The sequence below is a fragment of the Symphalangus syndactylus genome, chromosome 22, assembly GCF_028878055.3.
Source record: "Symphalangus syndactylus isolate Jambi chromosome 22, NHGRI_mSymSyn1-v2.1_pri, whole genome shotgun sequence".
NCBI lineage: Eukaryota > Metazoa > Chordata > Mammalia > Primates > Hylobatidae > Symphalangus > Symphalangus syndactylus.
In genome coordinates this window covers 72,544,681-72,568,686 of record NC_072444.2, presented here as the reverse complement: position 1 = coordinate 72,568,686, position 24,006 = coordinate 72,544,681, and the positions used below count along the sequence as shown (strand labels likewise).

The following is a 24,006-nucleotide window of genomic DNA, read 5'->3' as shown; positions in this document are numbered from 1 at the left end:
ATTAGATCTGACTTTTTTTAATACTATCTCCATCTAGATTTCTTACAATGAAACGATACTTGTTTTCCCTCTACCTTTCTGGACACACCTTGGTCTTCTCTACAAGCTGTTCCTTAACTTCTCTCCCTGCTCTGAAAATGACAGCATTCCCCAGAGTTAGATCTTTGGTCTCTCTTCATTCCTCATTCTGCCTAGTTGATTTCATGCTGTACATCTATTGGCTGAATACTCAAATCTCTCTGTCCAGCTTAGATCTACCTCTACTACTTATTTGATATCCCTATCAGAATGGGCCACAAGTACTTTGAACTCAACTTAATAAAAACCTAATTCATCTCTTCATTCTAAAGCATTGATGATAATAGTACTCTTCTGCTCAAAATGGCCCTTCCACGGTCTTTGGCATGAAGTTAACACTTCCTAGCAAATCCAGCCCCTCATAACCCGACCCCTACCCACCTCTGCAGACTCGTCCCCCATCACTGCTCCATCCCCCATATATGCCTTAAGATCTCAGTGTCCTGAACTAATCTCAGTTCCTCAAACACATAACAATTATTCATGTGCTCGTATAAATTGTTTCCTCTGCATCTGGCCATTCTTGGCTCCTTTAATCTCTTTCTTCTGAAAGTACGGTCCCTGAACCAAGCATGGCATCACTGGGAGCCTCTTGGAAATGCGGAACCTCAGGCCTCACTCCAGACTTAACAAATCAAAATCTATATATATATATATATATATATATATATACACACACATATATTTTTTTTTTTTTTTTTTTTGAGACGGAGTCTCGCTCTATCGCCCAGGCTGGAGTGCAGTGGCGCAATCTCGGCTCACTGCAAGCTCCGCCTCCCAGGTTCATGCCATTCTCCTGCCTCAGCCTCTCCCAGTAGCTGGGACTACAGGCGCCCGCCACCACGCCCGGCTAATTTTTTGTATTTTTAGTAGAGACGGGGTTTCATCGTGATCTCAATCTCCTGACCTCGTGATCCGCCCGCCTCGGCCTCCCAAAGGGCTGGGATTACAAGCGTGAGCAAAATCTATATTTTAACAATATCTCCATGTGGTTCCTATGCATATTAAAGCTGGAGAAGCACTGCTTTTATCTATCATGATGACTACAGCAATATACAACAGGTATCACTGAAAAGGACAAACCCAGCACACGCCACTTTCAGAGTCTTAGTCTAAATCATTCTCTTACATACACTGCTTGGAATGAGTAGTCATGTATTTCGTTTATTTATTTATTTGTTATTAACTCCCCTGTTTCCTCAGTCACTTCTAACCCCACTCCAAAAGCTGCTTCTGCTGTCCCAAAGGACTCTAACATAGATTCCATGTGCTGCATAAATGCTAGTTTACTCATCATTCTCCTCCCACTAGGCTATGAATCCTCTAGGGTAAAGACTGTGTGTTATTCATCTCTTCTCCCAGTTGTGACATATACTTAACGTTTATTAGATGACTAATAAATAAGTTTGAAGCTCAGGAGGGAGATCAGAATCAGCAAGGTAACTCTGGACATCTCCTACACTTAGTCAAAAAGTGAAGATGAAATGGGATTACTTCAACAGACAGGGTATGTAGAGCAAAATTCCATTAAGGATTAAACTCTGAGAAACAGCAACACAAAAAGGATGGGCAGAATGAATACTGAGGTACAAGAGGCTACAGAATTGGGAGTGTAACAGGACAAGAGAACTTTGAGAAGGAACAGGCAGACAATAGCGTCAAACTTACAGAAAAGTCAATTCATAATCAAATATAAGAATGCTTGCCGGGCGTGGTGGCTCACGCTTGTAATCCCAGTACTTTGCGAGGCCGAGGCGGGCGGATCACGAGGTCAGGAGATCGAGACCACGGTGAAACCCCGTCTCTACCAAAAATACAAAAATTAGCCGGGCGCGGTGGCGGGCACCTGTAGTCCCAGCTACTTGGAGAGGCTGAGGCAGAAGAATGGTGTGAACCCGGGAGGCGGAGCTTGCAGTGAGCCAAGATCGCGCCACTGCACTCCAGCCTGGGCGACAGAGCGAGACCCGTCTCAAAAAAAAAAAAAAAAGAATGCTTTAGATTAGGCTACTAAAAAATCCTTAATCTTTGAATTATGTCACTTACTTTAGATTAACAGTTGGTTAAAGAGAGAACAAAAGGTACAGATGTGGAGCCACATACAGAGGAATCATTTGAAGAAACTGGATGGTGAGAGGAAAAAGGAAGTCTTTCATATTAATTTATTCAACAGTATTTATTGAGCACTGGACACTAGGACTGTGGTAATACACACGAGACCACAATCCCTATCCTCATGGTGCTTTTATTTTAGCAGCAATAAATTCAGAAAGAAACAAGGCCAAGAACTAAGACTAGGTGGAGTAGAATCTGAAATGCATCCCTCACCTAGTGAAGTCCTAAAAGATAAGCCAAGCCTCCCCGCCCACAAAAAAAAAAAGTCACTTGGTGTCAGATATCATTAATTTTAGTAATCAATGTGTCTCATGTTTTTATATTGCATTTTTAGTTTCAGAATGTGTATTTTTAGAGCGTATGGTTTATCATTCCAAAGTGACTGTTTTCTTAGACAATGAAAAACTTTACACTCTTTTTGTAAGCTCCATAGTACCTGGCACAATGAGAAGAACATAGTAGGGTCCCTTTAATTGTTGGTTGATTTCAACAACTAAATGGATTATCGTTTAATTATAATGGAAATAACTAAACAGATTATGGCTACATTTGGTTTTCTAAAAATTCCATCCCTTAAATTCAAATCAAGTCCCTAGGAATTTGTTAGTTGTCTTCACTACTCCTTTGCCACCTTTTATTCATATTCCCTAGCCGAAATTTCCCTTTCTTCCTATTCTCTTCATATCTCAGTTTCTGCAAGCTAATCGATACTTCAAAAGTTACAGTAAAAGGCCAGGCACGGTGGCTCACATCTGTAATCCCAGCACTTAGGGAGGCCAAGGTAGGCAGGTCACCAGGTCAGGAGTTTCAGACCAGCTTGGCCAGCATGGTGAAACCTCACCTCTAAAAAAATTAGCCGGGCGTTGTAGAGCGCTCGTGTAATCCCAGCTGCTTAGAAGGCTGAGGCAGGAGAACTGCTTGAACCTGGGAGGTGGAGGTTGCAGTGAGCCGAGATCACGCCATTGCACTCCCGCCTGGGCGACAGAGTGAGAATCTCTCTCAAAAAAAAAAAGTTACAGTAACAGAAAGTTGAGGTCCTTCAATTAGGAAAAACAAAGTATGCTACACCATTTAATCAATTTGTCTTAAAAATAATGTGAAGAGGGGAACCACAAATCCTAATGCCAGAACTATTCATACTTATCTAGCATGTTCTTCCTCACTCACCCAACACAGGAAACAGGCACCAATGAGCAATTAATGACCACTAACATTAAATTATGTTCTAAATATGAGTCAAAAGCAACATGGATTTGTTTTCTTCTACATGAGCAAATTTCAATTAATTCAACTTCTCTGAGTCAAGGTATAATCATTTTAAGAAGATACATTTACTTTGAACATTTGATTCTCTAATTACTCAAGTGGTGATCAGAGCAAATGAATTCTGACCTAGTTCTGATTCTGGCTCACTATAGAACCAAAAGGAACAACTTCTGTTACTCAGTTTTTAAGCAGCTATGGACAATTACAGTTGACCCTCAAACAACCCTCAAACATGGGTTTGAACTGTGTGAATCCACCTGTATGCAGACTTTCTTCTACCTCTGCCATCCCTGAGATGGCAAGACTAATCTACTTCCACTTAATGAAGAGTAAAAATATTTTCTTTCCCTTATGATTTTTCTTAATAGCATTTTCTTTTCTTTAGCTTCCTTATTGTAAGAATACAATATAACATACAAAATACTATGTATATGTATAACACATATAACATACAAAACATGTGTTAATCAACTGTTTATGTTATCAGTAGGGCTTCCAGTCAACAACAGGGTATTATTAGTTAAGTTTTGGTGGAGTCAAAAGTTATATCTGGATTTTCAACCTCACAGGGGGTCAACACCCCTAATCCCCACGTTGTTCAAGGGTCAAGCAGTGTACTTTCATTTCAGAGGTGGAGAAAGCTCTGCTGTACCAGCCACAGGAAACATAGTAGACCATCATTCACCTCAATTTGATAAGTCAGCAGTTATTACCACATCATAGGTTTCAAGGGGTGCTGGCAACAGTAGCTGCTGTTGACTTGAGCAGGATAGAGAACCCTGGCAGAACAGGTTCAAAAAACATCACACAGTCCTGGAATTGGTAACTCATTATTTTAGCATAGTAGATTCCAAAGAATAGACGTAAGCCTTACAGACCTAAGTTCTACTACTTACTAGTTATGTAGCCTTAGGCAAGTCACTGAGTCTCAGTTTCCTTATCTATAAAATGGGGATAACAATTATCTTGTAGGGCTAGTCAGGCACATTATCATGAAAACTTAATAGCACTTAGCATGGAGCATGCTATAAGTGGTGGTTAATAATGACAGTTTTAACAAACGGTAATCATTAGCAATACTATTGTTATACATAATGGTTGTGCTGTGACATACCTCGCCAGTTCCAATTTTGACCCAAGTAATGCAGAAATGTGAAAATAATGTAAAATTCTGGCACATGTGTAATGAGACTGATCTAGCAATGGACCGTTAAAAAACAATTTTTTTTTTTTTTTTTTGAGATGGAGTCTCGCTCTGTCATCCAGGCTGGAGTGCAGTGGCGCAATCTCGGCTCACTGCAACCTCCGTCTCATGGGTTCAAGCAATTCTCCTGCCTCAGCCTCCCCAGTGGCTGGGATTACAGGCATGTGCCACCACACCCGGCTAATTTTCATATTTTTAGTAAAGACGGGGTTTCGCCATGTTGGCCAGCCTGGTCTCAAACTCCTGACTTGAGGTGATCTGCCCGCCTCAGCCTCCCAAAGTGCTGGGATTACAGGCATGAAGCCACGGTGCCCTGCCCAGGAAAACCATTTTAAATGTTTTTAATCAAAAGCAAAAGTGATTGAGAAAAGCACATCTGCAGCAATCAATGGCAGGATTTACCTACAAATTTACTCCAGGCAACAATTAACATATGCGGATTTATAGTTACAACATCAAGCTAGCCAAGCAAGACCCCTACTCCAAAAAAAAAAAAAAAAAATCTGCCCTAGAATCAGAGTTCGCTTTGGTGCTTACTATTGCTATACTGCTACTTCTGGCTTCCCAGACTCTAAACATGGGTTTCTGAAAGTGTCGTACAAAGATTATCTGCAAAGCAACCAACTCTATAAATCACTGCAAACACTAAGGGTGGGAGACAGCGGAAGAGGACTCTCTGAAAGCCAGAAAGCATTTTTTGCTACTACAAAAGAACACTGAACTTGAAAATCAGGGTTTTAGTTCTAGCTCCACTGATTAGTGACTTCAGGCAAATTATATTATCTTAGGGTTTGAGTTAAAACAAAACATAGAACCTAGTTCAAACAGGCTCAAATAGGATCAACAGAAACAGACATGAAATCACTTAAAAAACTATAAAACAGGCCGGGCGCGGTGGCTCACGCTTGTAATCCCAGCACTTTGGGAGGCCGAGGCGGGCAGATCACGAGGTCAGGAGATCGAGACCACGGTGAAACCCTGTCTCTACTAAAAATACAATAAAATAGCCTGGCGTGGTGGCGGGCGCCTGTAGTCCCAGCTACTCGGAGAGGCTGAGGCAGGAGAATGGCGTGAACCTGGGAGGCAGAGCTTGCGGTGAGCCGAGATTGCACCACTGCACTCCAGCCTGGGAGACAGAGCAAGACTACGTCTCAAAAAAAAAAAACAAACAAAAAAAAAAAAAAACAAAAAAAAAAAACTATAAAACATGGAAACTATTTACCCAGAAATGTTAATATTCAGATGCTGAGAAAATAAAACAAGATACACTTTTAGAAATTTCAATTATTCCCCTCAAACATTCACACCACTTTATCTTTCTCTCACTTTGGAAAGAAGGTTTTCAGTGCTCTCATTAGGGAATACAGGCTGAATATCCCTTATCCAAAATGCTTAGGATCAGAAGTGTTTTGGATTTCAGATTTTTTTTTTCAGATTTCAAATATTTCAATATTTCAAAATATTGGTGGTATACCAGTTGAGCATCCCAAATCTGGAAATCTGAAATCTGAAATCAAAGGAGATGCTCCAATGAGCATCTCCTTTGAGCATCATGCTGTCACACAAAACGTTCCGAATTTTGAAGAATTTCAAATTTTGGATTTTCAGATCTGGCATGCTCAACCTGTATACTACTAAATGACATGCTACTTTACACTTTTCTGAAAAGATCCTTCCCAAAATCTTTACATAAAACAATACCAATAAATTACATAATTGAAAATATCAGTATTCTTCCCTGAACACCAAATGATGTTCTAGAATTAAATCAGAGTCAAATAAATAAAAATATTATGAATAAACACTACCTGCATCCTAAACAAAACAGCATGGCCATCTACAAAGGTACAGTTTCTCACTAAATATACTGGAATGTCTTCAATATTGTTAATACATTCACTACGTTATAACTTGTTCATATTCAATAAATAGTTCAGAGCTAGACACTGGTGGGTAATACCAACCAGCATCAGCAATTAATATTTATTGAGTTATTTAGAATGCTACATGTGAGAAATCATTCAAAGCACTTTGCATCTATCAACTCATTTATACTTTATAACAACTGTATAAAGTAGGTTACCCTTATTATCTCCATTTTCCAGATGAGGACCAGGCATCTGGCTTCAATACTCTTAACCTAAGCTGAACACTAACTTTACACTGAAAAATCTGTAACAACTTAGGGTCAGCTGGGAGCCTGACACATTAACAAGATATTATAATACAGAATGGTAAGCAATACTGTAGGGGCAAGTGATGGGCTAAAAAATACTAAGTCTTCAGATACTACTACGTAGTTAAAACTCATTCCCTATGAAACAGTAATTCCCATTGTAAAAGCAAGAATCCCAACTCAGCCTGGGGAAGATGAACACATTCTGTAAGGATCTCTCATCTTTCTGTTCAATTAACCAACCTGTGTGCTATGGTTCTGTTACTTTCCTAGTGAAGAAGAGCCTTCCCATCAATCTTTTTCTTCCCAAAACAATTCCAAATCAAGGTAGAGATCAGAATCAGCATAAATTAGTTTTTACCAGAAACTAAGAAAAAGAGATTCTTAAAAGACATAGTATGATTTTTAAGTACTTAAAATGGGTAACTGACTCTGGACTAACCAAGTGTTGCTTAAGACAGGCTTTCCCTTAATATAACTTTAAAAAGGACTATTTTCAATTAGCATATCAAAGCTACCAGTTTCCACAGCCAAGACTTCTGCTTGTAATACAATTAATAGCAGGCCCTGTTTTACCTACACCCACTTGTAAATTGCAACCTGGGAACAGCCAACCCATCTGGGTGGCCAGGTGGCCCTGCTACTTGGGTTTCCCTCCTCATTCCCCTTTCAGCTAAAGACATGATTATATTACCCTTCCTCACTAAACCTCATCCTCAATTCCGTGCTATTTCTAGCATGAGTTAAGAGCCCAACTGGTGGTGAGGAATGAAGGAGCAGGGATAGTACTACAGAGAGCAAAGAAGAAAATAAAGGTGAAATCCCTCCTTTCTTACATACTATGTCATCCTTTCTACTGAGTTCCTAACCGTTTTCTTCACACCTTTCAGTGGCCCTGTCCTATCACTAAAGCCAATGCCTTGTCTCAAGGAATCAGTGAGCTGTGGCCAACTGGAATAATTTTTGTCCTCTGAAACACAAAGGAAGTCGTACATAGCTCCTTTCCCTACAGGAAAAACAACATGGTATAATGGAAGAAGAACATATTCTAAAATAAGGTGAGCTTCTGGTGAGCTTCTGTTTCAATCTCAGTTGTGAAACTTTTTATCTCTATGACCCTGTTTTCTCATCTGTAAAACAGTTAACTACCTCATAAGGTAGCTGAGTAACAAAAACGTACTGTAGCAAGAAATCAAGAGGCTGCCTTTACATTTTTCATGTGCCTCATATACAGTAAGGGAAAAAAAAAAAAAAAAAAAAAAAAAACTCAGGATCAGTACCCCAAACCCTTGGAACACAGGCTCTCAAACTTTTCTGACCACATAGCACCGTAAGAAATATGTTTTTCACTGTGACCCAGTACACATACACATACAATCACACACACAACTGAAGTTTCACAAAACAATACTAAGCTATGGGTGATTCATTCTAATATTTTCTATCTTCTTTCTTTCTTTTTTTTGTGGTGACCTTCTACACTGATTTTATAACCCTCAAATGGGTTGTAATCTGCAGTTTGAAAAGAAACTACTTTGCACTCTTCTCTCCCTCCACTTTCCTCCTCCCATGCCCTCCTCCCTAACCACACACAGAAAGCTCTTTTTAGTTTTGTTACCATTCCACCCTACAGGAGCCCCTAGAAGAGTATTTCCTAGGATGCAAACCCCAGCAGGTAGAAGAGAGATCAGGGAAGAAGGAAATTGTGAGAGTGCTGGGGAGAATATGTGCTGCTTCTGGTCCAAGAAGGAATACTAAATCTATTTTCCCTCAGAGACAGACTTATTCTTGGGGGTAAAACAAAGTTGTATTGCTAGACTAAAACACTGAAAGTAAAACAGAATTGTGGATTAGTCTAGGAACTTAACCTACATATATAACAATAATTCTATAAGAAAATGCTCCCGAACAAAGTTTTTTAAACATAATATATTTCTAAGTTGGGGGAGGGGTGCCACCTATACAATGTCCAAGAGATTGGCAAACTACAGCCCACAGGTCAAAATCCAGTCTGTATATAGCCCCTGAACAATGGTTTTTACATTTTTAAATGATTGAAAAAAATCAAAACAATATTCTGTGACACATGAAATTATATGAAATTCAAATTTCAGTGGCCACAAATAAAGTTTTACTGGAACACAGTGACACTGGTTTATTTACATATTGTCTGACTGCTTTTGTGTTACAGCTGGCAGAGCTGAGAAACTGCAAAAGGGACTGCCTAAAATACTTACTATCTGGCCCTTTACAAAAAAGTCTGCGGACCCCCATTCTAAGTGCTCGAAAGCATTCAACATTCATTGATAAATATTTGTTAAGCATCTGTTATGTGCCAGGCATGGAGGAAACTACATTATAAGTCTGACATGGCCCTTGTCATAAATATTAATGGAAGACAAGTGAAAAAAAGCTCAGAGGAATAAAAAGCAGTTGGTTTGTTGTAGGAACTACCAGAGGGCCAATACGGCAAAAGATAAGGATGGAATGGGGCCATACCATACACAGCCTTTAAGGTCACTGTAAGGAATAAACCCTCTAATATCTAATATTCGGTTGTTTATGGAATTAACCCCTTTATTTGCAGACAGCCTAAAGATAAATGCCGACCCATCAGGCATCACAAATTCTGAATTCGAAGTGCTGGTATAGTTCCCTTCAATCCTTCCTATTACCCTCTACTCCTTGAAAAACATAACTGTATTAATTACAAATATTTGGCATAGCATTTCAAAGTTTTAAAGGTTGCATGTTCAGCAGAAAGTAGGAGAGAAGAAAAAAAATTTAAGTTGCATGTATGACCATAAAAGCGAACGAGAGCATGTCCTTTGCGGGGACGTGGATGGAGCTGGAGGCCATTATGCTTAGCAAACTAACACAGAACAGAAAACCAAATACCACATGTTCTCACAAGTGAAAGCTAAATGATGGGAAGACATGGACACATAGAGGGGAACACTGGGGCCTATAGCAGGGAGGAGGGAGAGCATCAGGAAAAATAACTAATGAGTACTAGGCTTAATACCTGGGTGATAAAATAACCCATAAACGCCCATGACACAAGTTTACCTATGCAACAAACCTGCACGTGTACTCCTGAACTTAAAATAATTTTTTTTTAAAGTCGCATGTATATATGTTTATGTGAGTATGCTTGGGCTTGTGTGTGTAGCCTTTGATCCTTACTCAAATCTTTGAGGTAGGTACTATAAAATAGAAACTAAGGTTATGGAATTTTCCCAAGTTCACATGATATCCCACACTGTGGTAGACAGGCACAACACCCAGGTTTTCTCCCGGCAGAATGTTTGCTCTTTCTACTATATCAACCCAAAAATCTGCTTAATTAATTACTTTCATTGAATTTGAAGATAAAGCAAGTGTTAGGGGTTGGGTTTGTTTTTTTTTTTTTTTTTTTTAGAGAAAACCATTCTTGCCAACAAATGGCTACATATGTACCAACAACATGAGCTTTTATTTCTATTAACCAGCCCTAACTGACAAATAACATCTCAATGGTTCTATTATCTATAACAGAGTAGGCTCCTCTACTCTTCTGTGCTCTGGCTTAGTGAGCTGATTTCCTTCCATCATAGATGCAAGGCTAGATATTAATTACAAAAATACTGTCTAATTGAGGACTGCTAAATATATGTTGCTAGACTGACTAGAAACTACAGTTCTTGATGTGGGGATATTCTAGGGCTACAATAGTGAAAAATAAGATCTGTGGGTAAAAAGTCAAAACTACTCTTCGATGATTCAAAAGGAAAATGAAGTATAACCACTCTTCTTCTCTGACCCCAACCTTTTATTTTTACTCCATCCTTCAGAAGTGAGGATCAGCTTAAATAGTTTATTCTTCCTAAGAATCATTCTGATAAAGGTAGTTACTGGAGAAAATAGTACTTAACAGTTTGTTAGGCCCTCCCAGCAGTAAAAGCTTGCTAATTTAATTTCCTCTATTATTTCTAACCCTCTCCGCTAATAAGCAATCTCTATTTACATTTTAACAAAAACTACAATTAGCAATTAATTTCCTAATTCAACACCCAAACCAAGTGTATGTCTCTCTAAAGAACTGAGGAGGAAAATAAGTAAAGATTACCAAGAAAGATTTGTTATATAATATAGAATTAAAAAGATGGTCAGTGGCTATTCAACCATTTTTCTGGCCATTCAGAAAGGTGTTTTATTCTACTTTGAATGCCCACTAATCAAATTGCTTTACTATCACCATTTCCATCTTGTATATGTTATCTTGCAATTGTTCATTATTTATCATCGTCCTCATTTACTCATTGACTTTTCATTTCTCCTCATATAATTTTAGTGATTATTACAAGTTCATTTCGAGTCTTAGGTTATATAAAATTAATTAGCAAATTGTATTCACTAATCCTAAAGTATGAAACTCCACTACCAGGTAAAGGAAAGGCCTAGCATCCAGTTCTTTTTCCAGAACTATTTTATTTAAGGTAATAATAAATAAAATGACCTATAGTATTTATAGAGTGAAACTGAACTTTATAGAAGGTGGCTTATTAAAGATGGTTAGCTTTACCTGCTTCCAAAATGAAAAAATCCAAGTGAAACCAGATGAAAAGAGGCAGGCACCATTATATTTTTTAAATTCAGTAAAGTTTAACATCTCTTCTGGTTTTACCTGTGTGTAATAATGCAGTTTTTCCTAGGCAAAGATGCTGCAGCTGAACTTCTGCCATAATAAAGAGCTTATTTCCCTGTGCCAAGCACCACCTCTTTACCACCAACAGAAGAGGACTGAAATCTTTCCAGATAAAAACATCCAAGCTGAATACCTAGAGTTACAGGCTGCAGCCCTGAGTAAAACTAATAGCCTAAAGTATTAAGTATTTATCCTTTCAGCCTTTATTGTAAGACCTTGATAACCTGAAAAGATACCAAATTTCTAAGAATTAAGATACAAAATACACTGAGTTTCTACTTCAGAATCTTCAACCATACCAACCATATAGTATATTACATTTGGAACAATAAAGAGGTGATAAGCTTATGAAAAAAATAGACACCTGAAAAGGAGTAAAGCCAATTTCAGAGAGAAATAGGAATGCTTAATAAGAATACATATAAATTAGCAAATGTACAAAATCTAAAGATAGAAATTTGTTACAAAAATTCAATAACCTCTAGTCTGTGTTTCATTATTTCTTTTTTCTGAGATTTGTATTCAAAGTTCACATATGCGCAAGAAGCCTAACCATTCATGTTTTTTTTTTTTTAAGCAATGACAAGTAGGAAAAAATATAAGATGACTAAAATAAGATACAAAAGGAAGACTGATAAGTGCGGGCAAGCTTTACAATACAGAGAATGTTCAAAGCTGGAAGGGATCTAGGAGAGTCTCTCTAGCTTACACTGATGCAACAGGTTCCTAACTGGTCTCACCTCTTCCCTCCTATACTCTTCCAGTATGTTTTTCAGATAGCTGCCAAAGTGATCTTAACACACAACCCAGATCTGCTCTTCCTTAAAACTCTCTGCTTTGCACTGCTGTTTGCATTTTATTCTAACTCCTTCCCCTGTTAGATCAAAGACCTGCATGACCCTGTCCCTGTCTCTCCGGTCCCATCCCTGCATTCATTGCTTCAGGCAGCTAGTTAAATATTTACTGAGCTTTGCCTCTGTGCCAGAAACTGTGCCATGCATTGGAAGTATTAAGAAAAAGTCACACCCTCCCCCACCCCAGTAGAGCTTACACTCTAATATTGGAAAGGACAAATAAGAAATAGATAGGCCAGGGGCGGTGGCTCACACCTGTAATCCCAGCACTTTGGGAGGCCAAGGAGGGCAGATCACTTGAGACAGGAGTTCGAGACCAGCCTGCCCAACATGGTTAAACCCCCCTCTCTACCAAAAACACAAAAATTAGCCAGGCATGGTGGGGCATGCCTGTAGTCCCAGTTACTCAGGAGGCTGAGGCAGGAGAATCACTTGAACTGGCTGGGGTTGCGGTGAGCCAAGATCGCACCATTGCACTCCAGCCTGGCCAACAGAGCGAGACTCAGTCTCAAACAAAAAAAGAAAAAAAAAGAGAGAGAAATAGGCAGATAAACAGATGTGATATGTGTATGTGATAAGGCAAATAAAGAGTAATCCTCTCAGCATCCTGTTAGTTTCTGTCAGAGCACGTACGACAATTGTAATTATGTTGTTCATTTGACTACTTACTTTATGACTATAAGCTTCAGAAAGGCATAATCATATCTGTCTTCATGTTTAATACTGTATCCTAAGCACTTACCATAGTGTGTAGCATGTAGTTCAATATTGATTTGCTAAGTGAATGAATACCTATTTCACCCTCTTTAATTTAGGGATGAGTAAAGTGAAATCTTGATGGCTGTCAAAGGTCAAAGAAGAGTCAGTAGGAAAGTAGGAATTTGAATGACAGACTCTTAAGTTTTAGTCCAAAATATTATACCACACTCAAAATATTGATCTCAAAGTATAGTCATTGAAAAGCTTTGTGTTTTCAAAGCTTAAAGTAGCTGATACCTAAAAACAGATTTGAGAATCTTTCAAAACTTTACTTCTACTAAAAAGTTTTAAAACACTTAAAAAGCTTAAGAGAAGTTGTCCAAGTAAAAGATTTTTTAAATTCCCACTAATAAATAGAGACGATTTACTCCACTGTTTCTTTTTAATGCATGCTAAAGCAGTGAGACCTTAAAGAACTCTTTGTAAGGAACCACGATATCTGAATATTCTAGATATTTACTGGCAGCTATCTGGCTCTCTATAATGATATGTTCTTTGGCTGTATCATTTAGTCAGAGTATTATTTCACATTAACTGACTGATAAGTAACCTGCAAATGTAAATATCCCCCAAGAACCAAATCTGTATTTTGTAATGTTTTACATACTATATCCTTTTAAATGGGACTTAAAGATAGATTAAAAACTAATATGTAAGATCTACTCTGGACCAGCTACTGTGTTATGTGGCGTTATCAATTCATTTAATACATCTTGGTTTACAAATTTTAAAAGTTAATCTCAGAGTTTTAGAAATGTGCCAAGATCTCATAACTTGTCCATGCCATGCCCCTTCCTCTTGAAATAATGCCTTGGAGCAAGCTTGATATATCACATATAGTTATGAAGATGTGAAGAACAATAAACTTTTCCTTTAAAATAAAAATTTTAAAGTTAATAATCATAACTACAAAAACTCCTCCCTCTAAGCTTTATAAATAGGCTTTTTATTACAATATGTAAAGACTTGATTCATTTTTAAAATCTTTTGAAAGGCAACCCCTCCCCACATGTGTAGCCAGTCCTTCTAATGTAGTAACTCTCTTCTTGCTTTACATTTATTTTCTTTAGCAATATTAGGGAATAAAGTGATTCCCAGTGTGACTACAGCCAACCAAAGAAAAAACTAGTCCAAAAGAATGGTCATTGAAAAGTTTAGGTTTCAAGCGTGAATACCATATACCAAGTTCAGAAAAGTATCTAAATCTACTTCCTTACAACAGTATATTTTACTGTAGGGTCTCATACAGATTTCGAAGAATATAATCTGGATGACCAGTATGAGTAAGTACTGAAATCTGACCATCATTTAAACATAAACAACATATTGAGCCACTAATGCTTAGAATTCTTTAACTAGACATCAAAATGAAGATATATCCATCATACAGTGTCTGCCCTTTTAAGAGAATATTACATGCTATCATGTTTTATTATGTACTCTTATTTTTCCAAATATATGTCTTTATTTTTATTCATGCTGATCATCTAAAACTATATCTATCTGTAAACTTTTTTAGTTATGAAGGCACTTTCAATTTTCCTCTGGCTCATTACTTCTTTACCAATTGTATTTACTAGTGCTACCATTCTACCTCAGTCTTCGAGCTGCTTTTCAGTCCTATATCCACATATGGGGTATTTGGGACATACATCAGGATATGTATCATCCACTCTTACCTCCTCAGTTTTAATTACTTTTCATCTGAATTTAAGAGTTAACCCCCTGAGATTGTCTACTTCTTCAGGCAATTGTGAACTCTCTTCATCACACAAATCTCTTCCTCAGATTTAGTCAAAATTTCTCCATCCCACCTTGCCTTCATCCATGGTCAAGTTTACTCTCAAATGGCTATTGTGTTCCTGACACTATTTTGTGTCTTTTCCTTCATATTAACATCCTTCCTAATCTCCGGCTAAGACATTTTTTTCCAGTACTAAGTCCAGCAATTCTTTCCTAAATTAAAAAATCCCAACTCCCCAAAATTACAATCTAATTTTGTTTCAGCACCTTTGTGTGTGCTTAATTTATTCGACTGGTCCAAAAGAGAGAAGAGCTTAGTCAGGGAAGAGCCAAGTTCTCCCTTGAGACCAGTTTTCCCTACATTCTATACCTAGGCACACAGTCTCTATTGTAGATTAATTAATTACCATATTTTTCAGTGCATATATTTTTCATTGCACACATTTAGGTATGAAGCTTCCTTTTCCACTAAGAGAGTACTAAATACAGAAGATAAGGATTGTTGAACTACGTCACTGGTTTTAGGGATTTACAATCCATTAGTTGGTCAATGAATCAATTAATGGGTCACGATCAACGTTTTTTAAATGAAATGTAATATAAAAATACGTAAGTGTCCTGCACATAGTAAAGAGTACACAGTTCATTAAACTTTCATTTCTGATGCACACACACACATATATACATACACCCCTACTACTACATGGGAACTAAGTCATAATGCAATGTGTAATTCTTATTGTGTATTATAGTCAAAAAAGTATTAAAGCCATGGAATGTGAAGATACCTAAGATCCCCTCTAAATCTATATAATTCAAATTCTAATTTTAATTATTTAAAAAAAATTAAATTTGAACATAAAGATATCAAAACAATGAGCAAAATCATTTTTTCTTAATAAAATGTCACCACTGAACTCTAACCTTAAAATTATAGAACCATAAAGCTTTCAGAGTAGGAAAAAAAATCAGGGATCATCTAATCCAAGTTCACCACTTCAATACATTAAGAGGACACCTGTGGCTCAGAGAAGTGAAATAATTTCATTTCATTCATTTAATAAACATTTGCTGAGCACCTATTGTGTACCAGGTTCTAGAAATGGGTGTGTGGATAAAGGAAAGATGTCTTCAAAGAATAGAAACAGGTAAGTAAACATTTGCACAGTCTAAAGTGGAAACAGGCAAGTAAACATTTGCAATTATTACTGAAATCAAGGTCATTTACAAGGTGTTAGATGAACAGAAAGCAACTAACTCAATCTGGGTTGAGTGACAGAGAAAATGTTTCTAAAGAGGTGATACTTCTCAGTCTTAAAACCAAAAAGGGGTTAGCCAGGTAGAAGAGGAAGAGTAACATGTACGAAGGCACCATACTGATACACAATAAAGGATTACACATTTAAGAAACTGCAAGTCAAGTCTGTATGGATGGAATATAGTAGTCATGCTGACGAGAAGCTGCAGCACAATACCTAGCATTTAATATTCAAACCACTCTCTGAGCTAGGCACTATTAATATCCCCCCATTGTGTAGATGAGAAAACTGAGGCACACAAAGGTGAAGTAACTTGACCAAGGTTAAGTTATGAAACCAAGATTTAAACCAATTAGGTCTACATCCAGAGTCTATACTCTTAACCAATACCAAGGGGTTAGAAAAAATAGGCAGGAATCAAACCATGAAGGACCTTTTATGACATTCTAAGACTTTAGATTCTATGCTGAAGGTGACTCAGTCAGTGAAAGGTTTTAAGCAAGGGTAACATATTCAGATTTATTTTTTAATAAGATCACTCCAGCAGCTATGCAGATGGACTAGAAAGAAAAGGAAGTAGTGACAGGGAACTGGTGAATCTTAGCTAGAAAAGTGCTACAAAATTCAAGTAACAGAAAATGATAGATAAGCTAGATTCTGGCAGCACTGACACCAGAGCTCAAGTCTACCAACCTCTATGACCACATTCTTGATCACTATCCATATGAACTTTCCAATTTTTTTTCCCTTAGGCACACCACCCTAACAGTTCAAAAAATCCAACCTCAGAGACAAAAACATATTTCCTTTAAGTCCCTTTATTAAAACAAAGCCTGACCTCTAGATGCACTGGGTATACAAAAGTGACTAAAAAGAAATCTAGGTGGAGAATGACAGAAAGTCAATTGCTATCTACAGTAGTTTTCTTACCTTCTTGATTTCTCCTCCTTCTCCTCCTTCCTCTATACACTATTCCTGGAATTTTCATGTTCAATAGTCAATTTGAAATCAATGTTCTGTCTAGACATGACTATTTTACAATCTAACAGAATTAAATCTACCACAGAGGAAGTCTAATGTGGTCCTATCAGCAGCAATAAATATACTCTTGGTTCTAGTCAAATTTTGGCTTAAACAGAGATGATAAATGAATAATAATATGAGTGAAACTTTTTCTGAAGCAGCAAAGAGTTAAGGAGAACCTGAATATTAAAAAACAGAAAAAGGGCAATCTAAAGTTCAAGCCATTTGATTCTAAGAGAGTAACACTACTCCCAAGGGGGTGTGTGAGGTAGTCCAGAAACCAGTAAATGAAAAAACAGTGGAAAAGACTATCTGGTCAATTCTCAAGCATTCTAAATTCAATCCGTTTTCATTAAAACCACGGGTAAGCCCTCTGGAGCCACCCATGATGCTAAGCCACAACTGGGTTCCACAAGCAAGCAGTATAGGGAAGTACAGAAGGGTCAGGGGAAGAAAAGGGATTAGACAAAGAAGGGAGGAAAATGGAAAGGGAACAATAATGAAAGGGAATGGAAAAAACAATGAGTTACAGAGCAGTGAGCAAAAAGCTAAGGCATACCAGTGACCCTAGTATCAAATGTTGCCAACCTTACCTATAATCTGAGACAATATGGCAACTGGCAACATAACAGACCAAGAAAACACAAATTTAAATCATGGACTCATGAAACATCAAAGATGAGAAAATCAGAGTAGCGCTTTAAAAAGTCAAAATGCAACAAAATAAAGTCTTAGAATCTAAAGAAACAATTTAGAGATTACTAAAATCTCATTTGGTTTAGTTGTGCTTCTCTTCTTAAGAACAGTGAGTCTGGTGGACCCAAAAGGTGAAAATGTCAGTATCAGAGAGAAGGGTATGGAGAGGTGTGTTACAAAGACACTGTGAGGCTCATTTGGACACCATTTGTGGGAATGACTTCAGAATTTTCCTCTCTATGGTATAATGCTACTTAATTTGCTAACAGTTTCACTGTAATTCTTATCTTGGTTGGCTAGGTTAACTCCCTTAAAACCAGAGTTCAAAACAAGGTAAGCATTTTATTAATTATGGTCAAGATTTAACCTTAAAAAGGGAAAGGATCTGCAATAGATCATAAAATATTACTTACTGTATTGTAAATTAGTCTAACGGTAACCGAAACCCAGCTAATGATTCTCAAGATGATTATGTAATTAAGAGATTAGGTTAAAAGTTTCTTGAAATTAAAGTTAGCTAGACAAAAGAAATATCTTTTTTAGAAAAACAGAATTTCTACCTTGAAACTATTCAGGGAACATGTAATAGTGAACATATTTCAGGCAACGTGTTACACACACACGAATACCGCCATAAGGCAGCCCAATGATGTCAGTAAGAATAAAGTAAAGGCAAATATCCTTAAAGATCATATCATGGCAAAGAAAATCCTGGATCTAAAGCAAATATAGTTAAACTTGATACCTTAACCAATCATTCATCACGTCCAGGAACATGCAGTCTTTGTGAGCACTCTATCAAAATAGGTGATAGGAGAGTTTATCCATAAGTCATCAGAATATTTTATTATAATATAAAAATATTATACTATACTGGTCAATTCTCAAGCATTTCATCAAGGATGAAAGAATGTGCATATCTATAGTCTGTTTCTCTAATGTAATCATATTCTAATTTAAAAGATAATGAAAAGATAAAAATCTTTCGATACAGGGTCACCTGGAGATCATCAATACCACGTACTTGTAAAATTTAGACTAACTTTAGGGGGAAGAGAGCAGAGTCCTTTTACTAATAAACTACTGCTTTTAACATTTAAGAGTTTAGAACTGAGTTTTTCCTTTTTTTTAGTTTGTATTTTAGGTTTGGGGGTACATGTGAAGGTCTGTTACATGGGGGTTTGCTGTGCAGATTACTTCATCACCAAGGTATTAAGTCCAGTACCCAGTAGTTATCTTTTCTGCTCATCTCCCTCCTCCCACCCTCCATCCTTGAGTAGACCCCAGTGTCTGCTGTTGTTGTTTTCATGTTTTCTCATCATTTTGCTCCTACTTATAAGAACACGTGGTATTTGGTTTTCTTAGAACAGGGTTTTTTGACCTCTACACTACTGACATACTGAGCCAGCTAACTCTTTGTTGTGGAAGGCTGTACCATGTATTGTAGGACCATTAGAAGCATCCCTGCCCTCTACCCAACTAGATGCCAGTAGCACACCCCGCCCCCTGTTGTGACAACCAAAAATGTCTCCAAATGTCCCATGGATGGGGATCTGGGGAAGTAGGGAGGCGGACTCACCCCAGCTTGAGAACTGTTGGCTTAGATCATAAACAGGAAAAAAAAACAGAAAATGAATGGAGGGAGAATTTTGTTTCATTTTGTTTCTGGTCTCCATGTTTCAATATATTATATTTGAATTTGACCACAGACACCATTTATAAGAGATTCTGCCTTTTAGAAAACAAAATATTTATCATCCATCACTTGTTAATCAAAGTTCAAAAGAATCCCAAAAGATTCTCTGTACTGCCAACTCCCCCTCCAACCACACATGCATTCACACATACACAGTAGTGCCCAGCTGAACTGAAGAAAACATAATTACCGTATTTCCATTTCCTCTTTCATCAAACACATTGACCATACTGCTCCAGCTCCCCCAAAATCCAAAGGAATTCTCAACTTACTTCTGCGCAACTCAAATACCACAATAGCTGCATAATTCTAGATAGGATAAATCTAAGTACTAAGGCAAGTATTAAAGTCATTGTCATACTTCAACAAACTGTGGGGAAAGACACAAATAAACCACAATGGCTGTGGTTTTGAAACAGAATCTAAGGAAGTATGAGAGAAATGAAAAAATTCAAAATCAAAGGTAATCTGAAGGCACTCCAGGATGGGGGCAAAATTTAAAATGTTTCCCCTGGAATGAGAGAGAGGAGGAAATTATACACTTGGCCATATCCTACAGGAATAGTCTGCATAATCAGTCTCCAGAATACATACCATGGGATGGAAACTGAAAAATTAGAGTCCACGAAATAGTAAACATCCTTCCTAAACACCCGGAATAAAACTGTTCCTTACTATTGTTTCCCATTATGATTTAAAAAAAAAATCAAATATCTAGAAATGAAAAACTGACAACCTGAGAATTTTTAAAATTCTCATAAAAATAGTCACCTCATGCTTCCAACATGTCAGATCACACATTTTGTAGAAAAATCAATTAGTTGGGGAAACACAATAATCCTTTTGTAGAGTGCATCTGATCCATAACAAAAGGCTTTTAAAAATCAGACATTTTAAGTACTCAAATTGTTCATGTATAAATATGGATTGAAGTCTTTATGATTATTTCGATTATCTTCAACAGAATCACATATTTTAGTTCAACTGGGAATGTTCATCTTAAAAAGCCTATGCAACAACATAATACTAGTTTAATATAAGTGGAATATCTATATGCCCTATAGCAACAAAATCACTTTATTTCAAAATTATAGCTATTAACCTCCTGGCCCACTGAAAATAATCCTCGCCCAGTGAAAATAATCCCACAAGAAACTAATGCTCAATTATTTTAACTACCAAACCAAGCAGAGGAAGCTGTAAGATCTGTAGCGACAGCCTGCTTTTCAAGAAGTAATACCTTGAGACTGCTCAAGAATAACCTCCTTCATCAATTAGTGTGACTCAGGTGGGTTTGGGAGGGAATAATGTCCACAATTCCTTGGTCAGTGGCCATGATGCCCCTCCTCCTCAAGGGCAAGAGATCAGAACAAGGGATTTGAACAAGAGGAGTTCACCAGCCACAACATACAGAAGCAGAGGAAAAAAGAGTACACTGGAAAGATAAAAACTACATGGTTAAGTCATGTCACAAAAGCAAGAGGTTTAATGTTATCAAGGCCTTCATTCATTTCAGACACACCATTGTTTAGCTTCCTTCCCAAACCGTGCACAAAAAGAACTGTCAGCCTGCCTTAAGCATGTTCCTTCTTCCATTTAAACAGACATGATTCTTTTGGTTAATCTCTGGCAATGATCGCCATTTCACAACACATTCAGCCCACCCGGAACTGATCAATACCACTACAGACATAAGACTAGACTTTATCCATTTATTAACCACAAGGAAATGCACCATTCGGCAAAATTCTATACATTACAAAAGATTCTATTTAAAGGGGGGTGGGGAAGACGGACACAAACACACAAACACACACACACACACCCCACAGAGGTACACAAAGAAGACTACCACCCTTTAATTTTCCTGTGGCAAACGAGATAAAGACATGGCCATGAAACCTGTCAATTCGCCCCCCCCTTCCAAGAGTCCCCCGTAATTCTATGCCACAAGCTCATAACTGAATATTAAATTTTACGATAAATAGATCCAATGAGACTTATTTAAAATGTTTCATCTATTGAACTAACTCTCCTGTTATGTACATCTGCACACCTTTGAGCTAGATGCTGTATTTATTTATAGAATTTCAAATACAAAAGACTAGATAGTTTTTCCAACCACTGGTTGCAACCATAGAACGTCCTCACAAAATCAAAATTTCCAATATAAAATGGCCAGTTTATTTCCCCAACCTTGAGCTAAAACCTATTTTATGAGTGTAGTATATTTAACAAAAACAATTTCACATGGGTTGTTCTAAACCGAAAACAATGCTTCAATACAAAGCGTTTAAACTAAGTATTCCGTAGGTAAGCAAAATCTATGCCCCAAAAGAGCACACAAATGGTGGTTAAACGCCAGCACATTACCAATACCAAGCGGCATACCTCTTCTGCACTGGGTTATAGTTAATACTCCAACAACAACTACAACTATTTTTAACACTGCTGGACGCTGAAGTTGAAGAAAAGGTGAGGGGAGACCCATATTAAATTGCTGATAGGATGTATTGTTTCTCGCAGCCAAAATTAAGCAGCAACTGGCTTGATCTATGTCGTGATATTCACCGGTGAAGCACTAATTAAACGATGACAAAAAGCAACCCTTGTTTTGGAGGAGCCCACACTAAATACTCCTTTCAGATCTCAACCTTTGCATAAATTGTCACTTGTGGTATTTGCGGCTTAAATGCAACCCAACCAGCGCTGTCATCCAGTGTTATGGCCACAAAACATGACTTTCTCACTTCCACAACAACACAGCACTCACTCTTATCAGCTCACCGACCCAACTCAAAAGGAGAAAAATGCATGGAGGTTTCCAGATCACAATCAGACCTGGGCGGGGGGGGGGGGGGGCGGTGGCAGCCGAGGGGCGCAGGGAGTGGGCAACCTCCCCAGGCTCCACTGGACTCTCCGACTCGACACCAGCCGCGGCCCCCAGCAGCGGCCGCCGCGGCCGCAGGAGCAGCCCCACCGCGCCGCGCTCCCTGCACCTACCTGAAGAACAGGAGATAAGAAAGACGGCAAACGCCAACTTTGCAGCAGCTCCCATTTTCCCGAGGCGCCGGGGAATCCGGAGGAAGTTCTCGCTAGATATCCAGTTCCCTGGGTCTTCCTCGGAGACAAACCTCCTGGTGTAAAATCAACCGTCATAAAACATATTCGGAAGCCCAGACCAAAAAAAAAAAAAAAAACGTTCACTGGGTTTAAAAAAAAAAGAAAAAAAAAGAGCACAACGATAAAAAATAAAATGCACCACGGGGGAAAAACCGCCACACACACGCACAACACACAAAACCAAACAACGAAAAGCCAACAACAACAAAAGCGGGTTTAAATCACTGTCAAAATCACTGTCAGCTCCGCTCGCCTCTCCCGTCTCTCGGAACAAAACGCCAGGCTGAGGCGAGGAAGAGGCGGCGGCGGCAGCGGCGTCCGCTGCCGCCCGGACAGTCTGGGAACCGACTGGGTCCGACGTCCGGACCGACCTTCAACCCGGACACCTAAAGTCCGAGGACCACTGGCGGCCGAGCTCGCGGCGGTGGCGGCGAGGCGGCTGCGGCGCGGGGAAGGGGCGGCCGGCGGCAGCGGCGGCGGCGGTGCAGGCGGCGGCCAAGTTCTGGTCCAGGCTCTGGCTCCGGCTCCGGGCTCCGGGCTCGGCCGCGTTTTCGGTCTCCTGGCCTCCGCCGGGCTCCGCCCCCCAAACTTCCGGTTCCGGCCCGAAGCTGGAAGCCAGGCGCAGCGGAGGAACGCTCGGCGGCAGCGGCGGCCGGGCGCAGCGCGCGTGCCGGGCCGGGAGCGCGAGGAGATTGTCGGGGAAGCAAGGCGGGAGTGGGGGAAGGGTGAGAGAGCGAGGGCGGGGCCGAGTGGAGGGCGAGGAGGCGGGGCGGACGGAGGCTCGATACCGCGAGGCCTCGGCGTCCGGCCTGCTTGGGCGAGAGATACCGCGACAAAGGGGCGCGGGCGCCTCAAAGTCCCTAAGCTGTGGCTGGGCTGTGGCCGGGCGAGTAGATGCGGGCTGGACCGGGCACGACCCGTTTCCAAATCGCGTCCCACGGGCCTCTCTGGAGCGCCAACCCGAAGGGTCAGGGGAAGCCCAAGAGGAACAGGACCCCGAGGCGGGGCGAGTGGCCGGGGACTTCTCCAAGGGGCGTCTGCGGCGCCCAGTCTTTCCTCTGGGGGGACGCCTCGTCCGCTTTGAGACCGAGGATTCGGTGGAAGGCGGACGTGGGAGCTGTTTCGCCGCGCCCGCCGAGCTGCCCAGGCGAGCTCGCGACGCGCGAGCTGGTGTCTGCGCCCCCAGACTTAGCACTGCGTCCCACCGCTGCAGCTTCTGCACACGCGTGCTGTCTTGGTGACTAGAAAAGAAAAAGAAAAAACTCACGGAGGAAGGGCTGTCCACCCGCTCAGGATATTCACGCCATTTATCACGATGAGCAACTTGAAT

At 39.4% G+C, this 24,006-nt stretch overlaps 1 protein-coding gene across 2 annotated transcripts in view; it reads right to left on the bottom strand.

Moving 5' to 3' along the window:
* ACVR2A (activin A receptor type 2A) overlaps window positions 1-23,239 on the bottom strand; it is an 86,964-nt gene extending 63,725 nt beyond the window's left edge. Inside the window, exons 1-2 of one of the 2 annotated variants that reach the window (XM_063631062.1) lie at window positions 23,048-23,237; window positions 22,557-22,690 (exon numbers count right to left, since the gene is read on the bottom strand). In XM_063631062.1, coding sequence (XP_063487132.1) covers window positions 22,557-22,611 — 55 coding nt within the window. In that variant the 5' untranslated portion in view covers window positions 22,612-22,690; window positions 23,048-23,237. Of the gene's footprint in view, window positions 1-22,556 lie in introns of both variants that reach the window. The other variant, XM_055260947.2, reaches the window with a different exon arrangement.
* Between the last annotated feature and the right edge of the window lie 767 nt (window positions 23,240-24,006).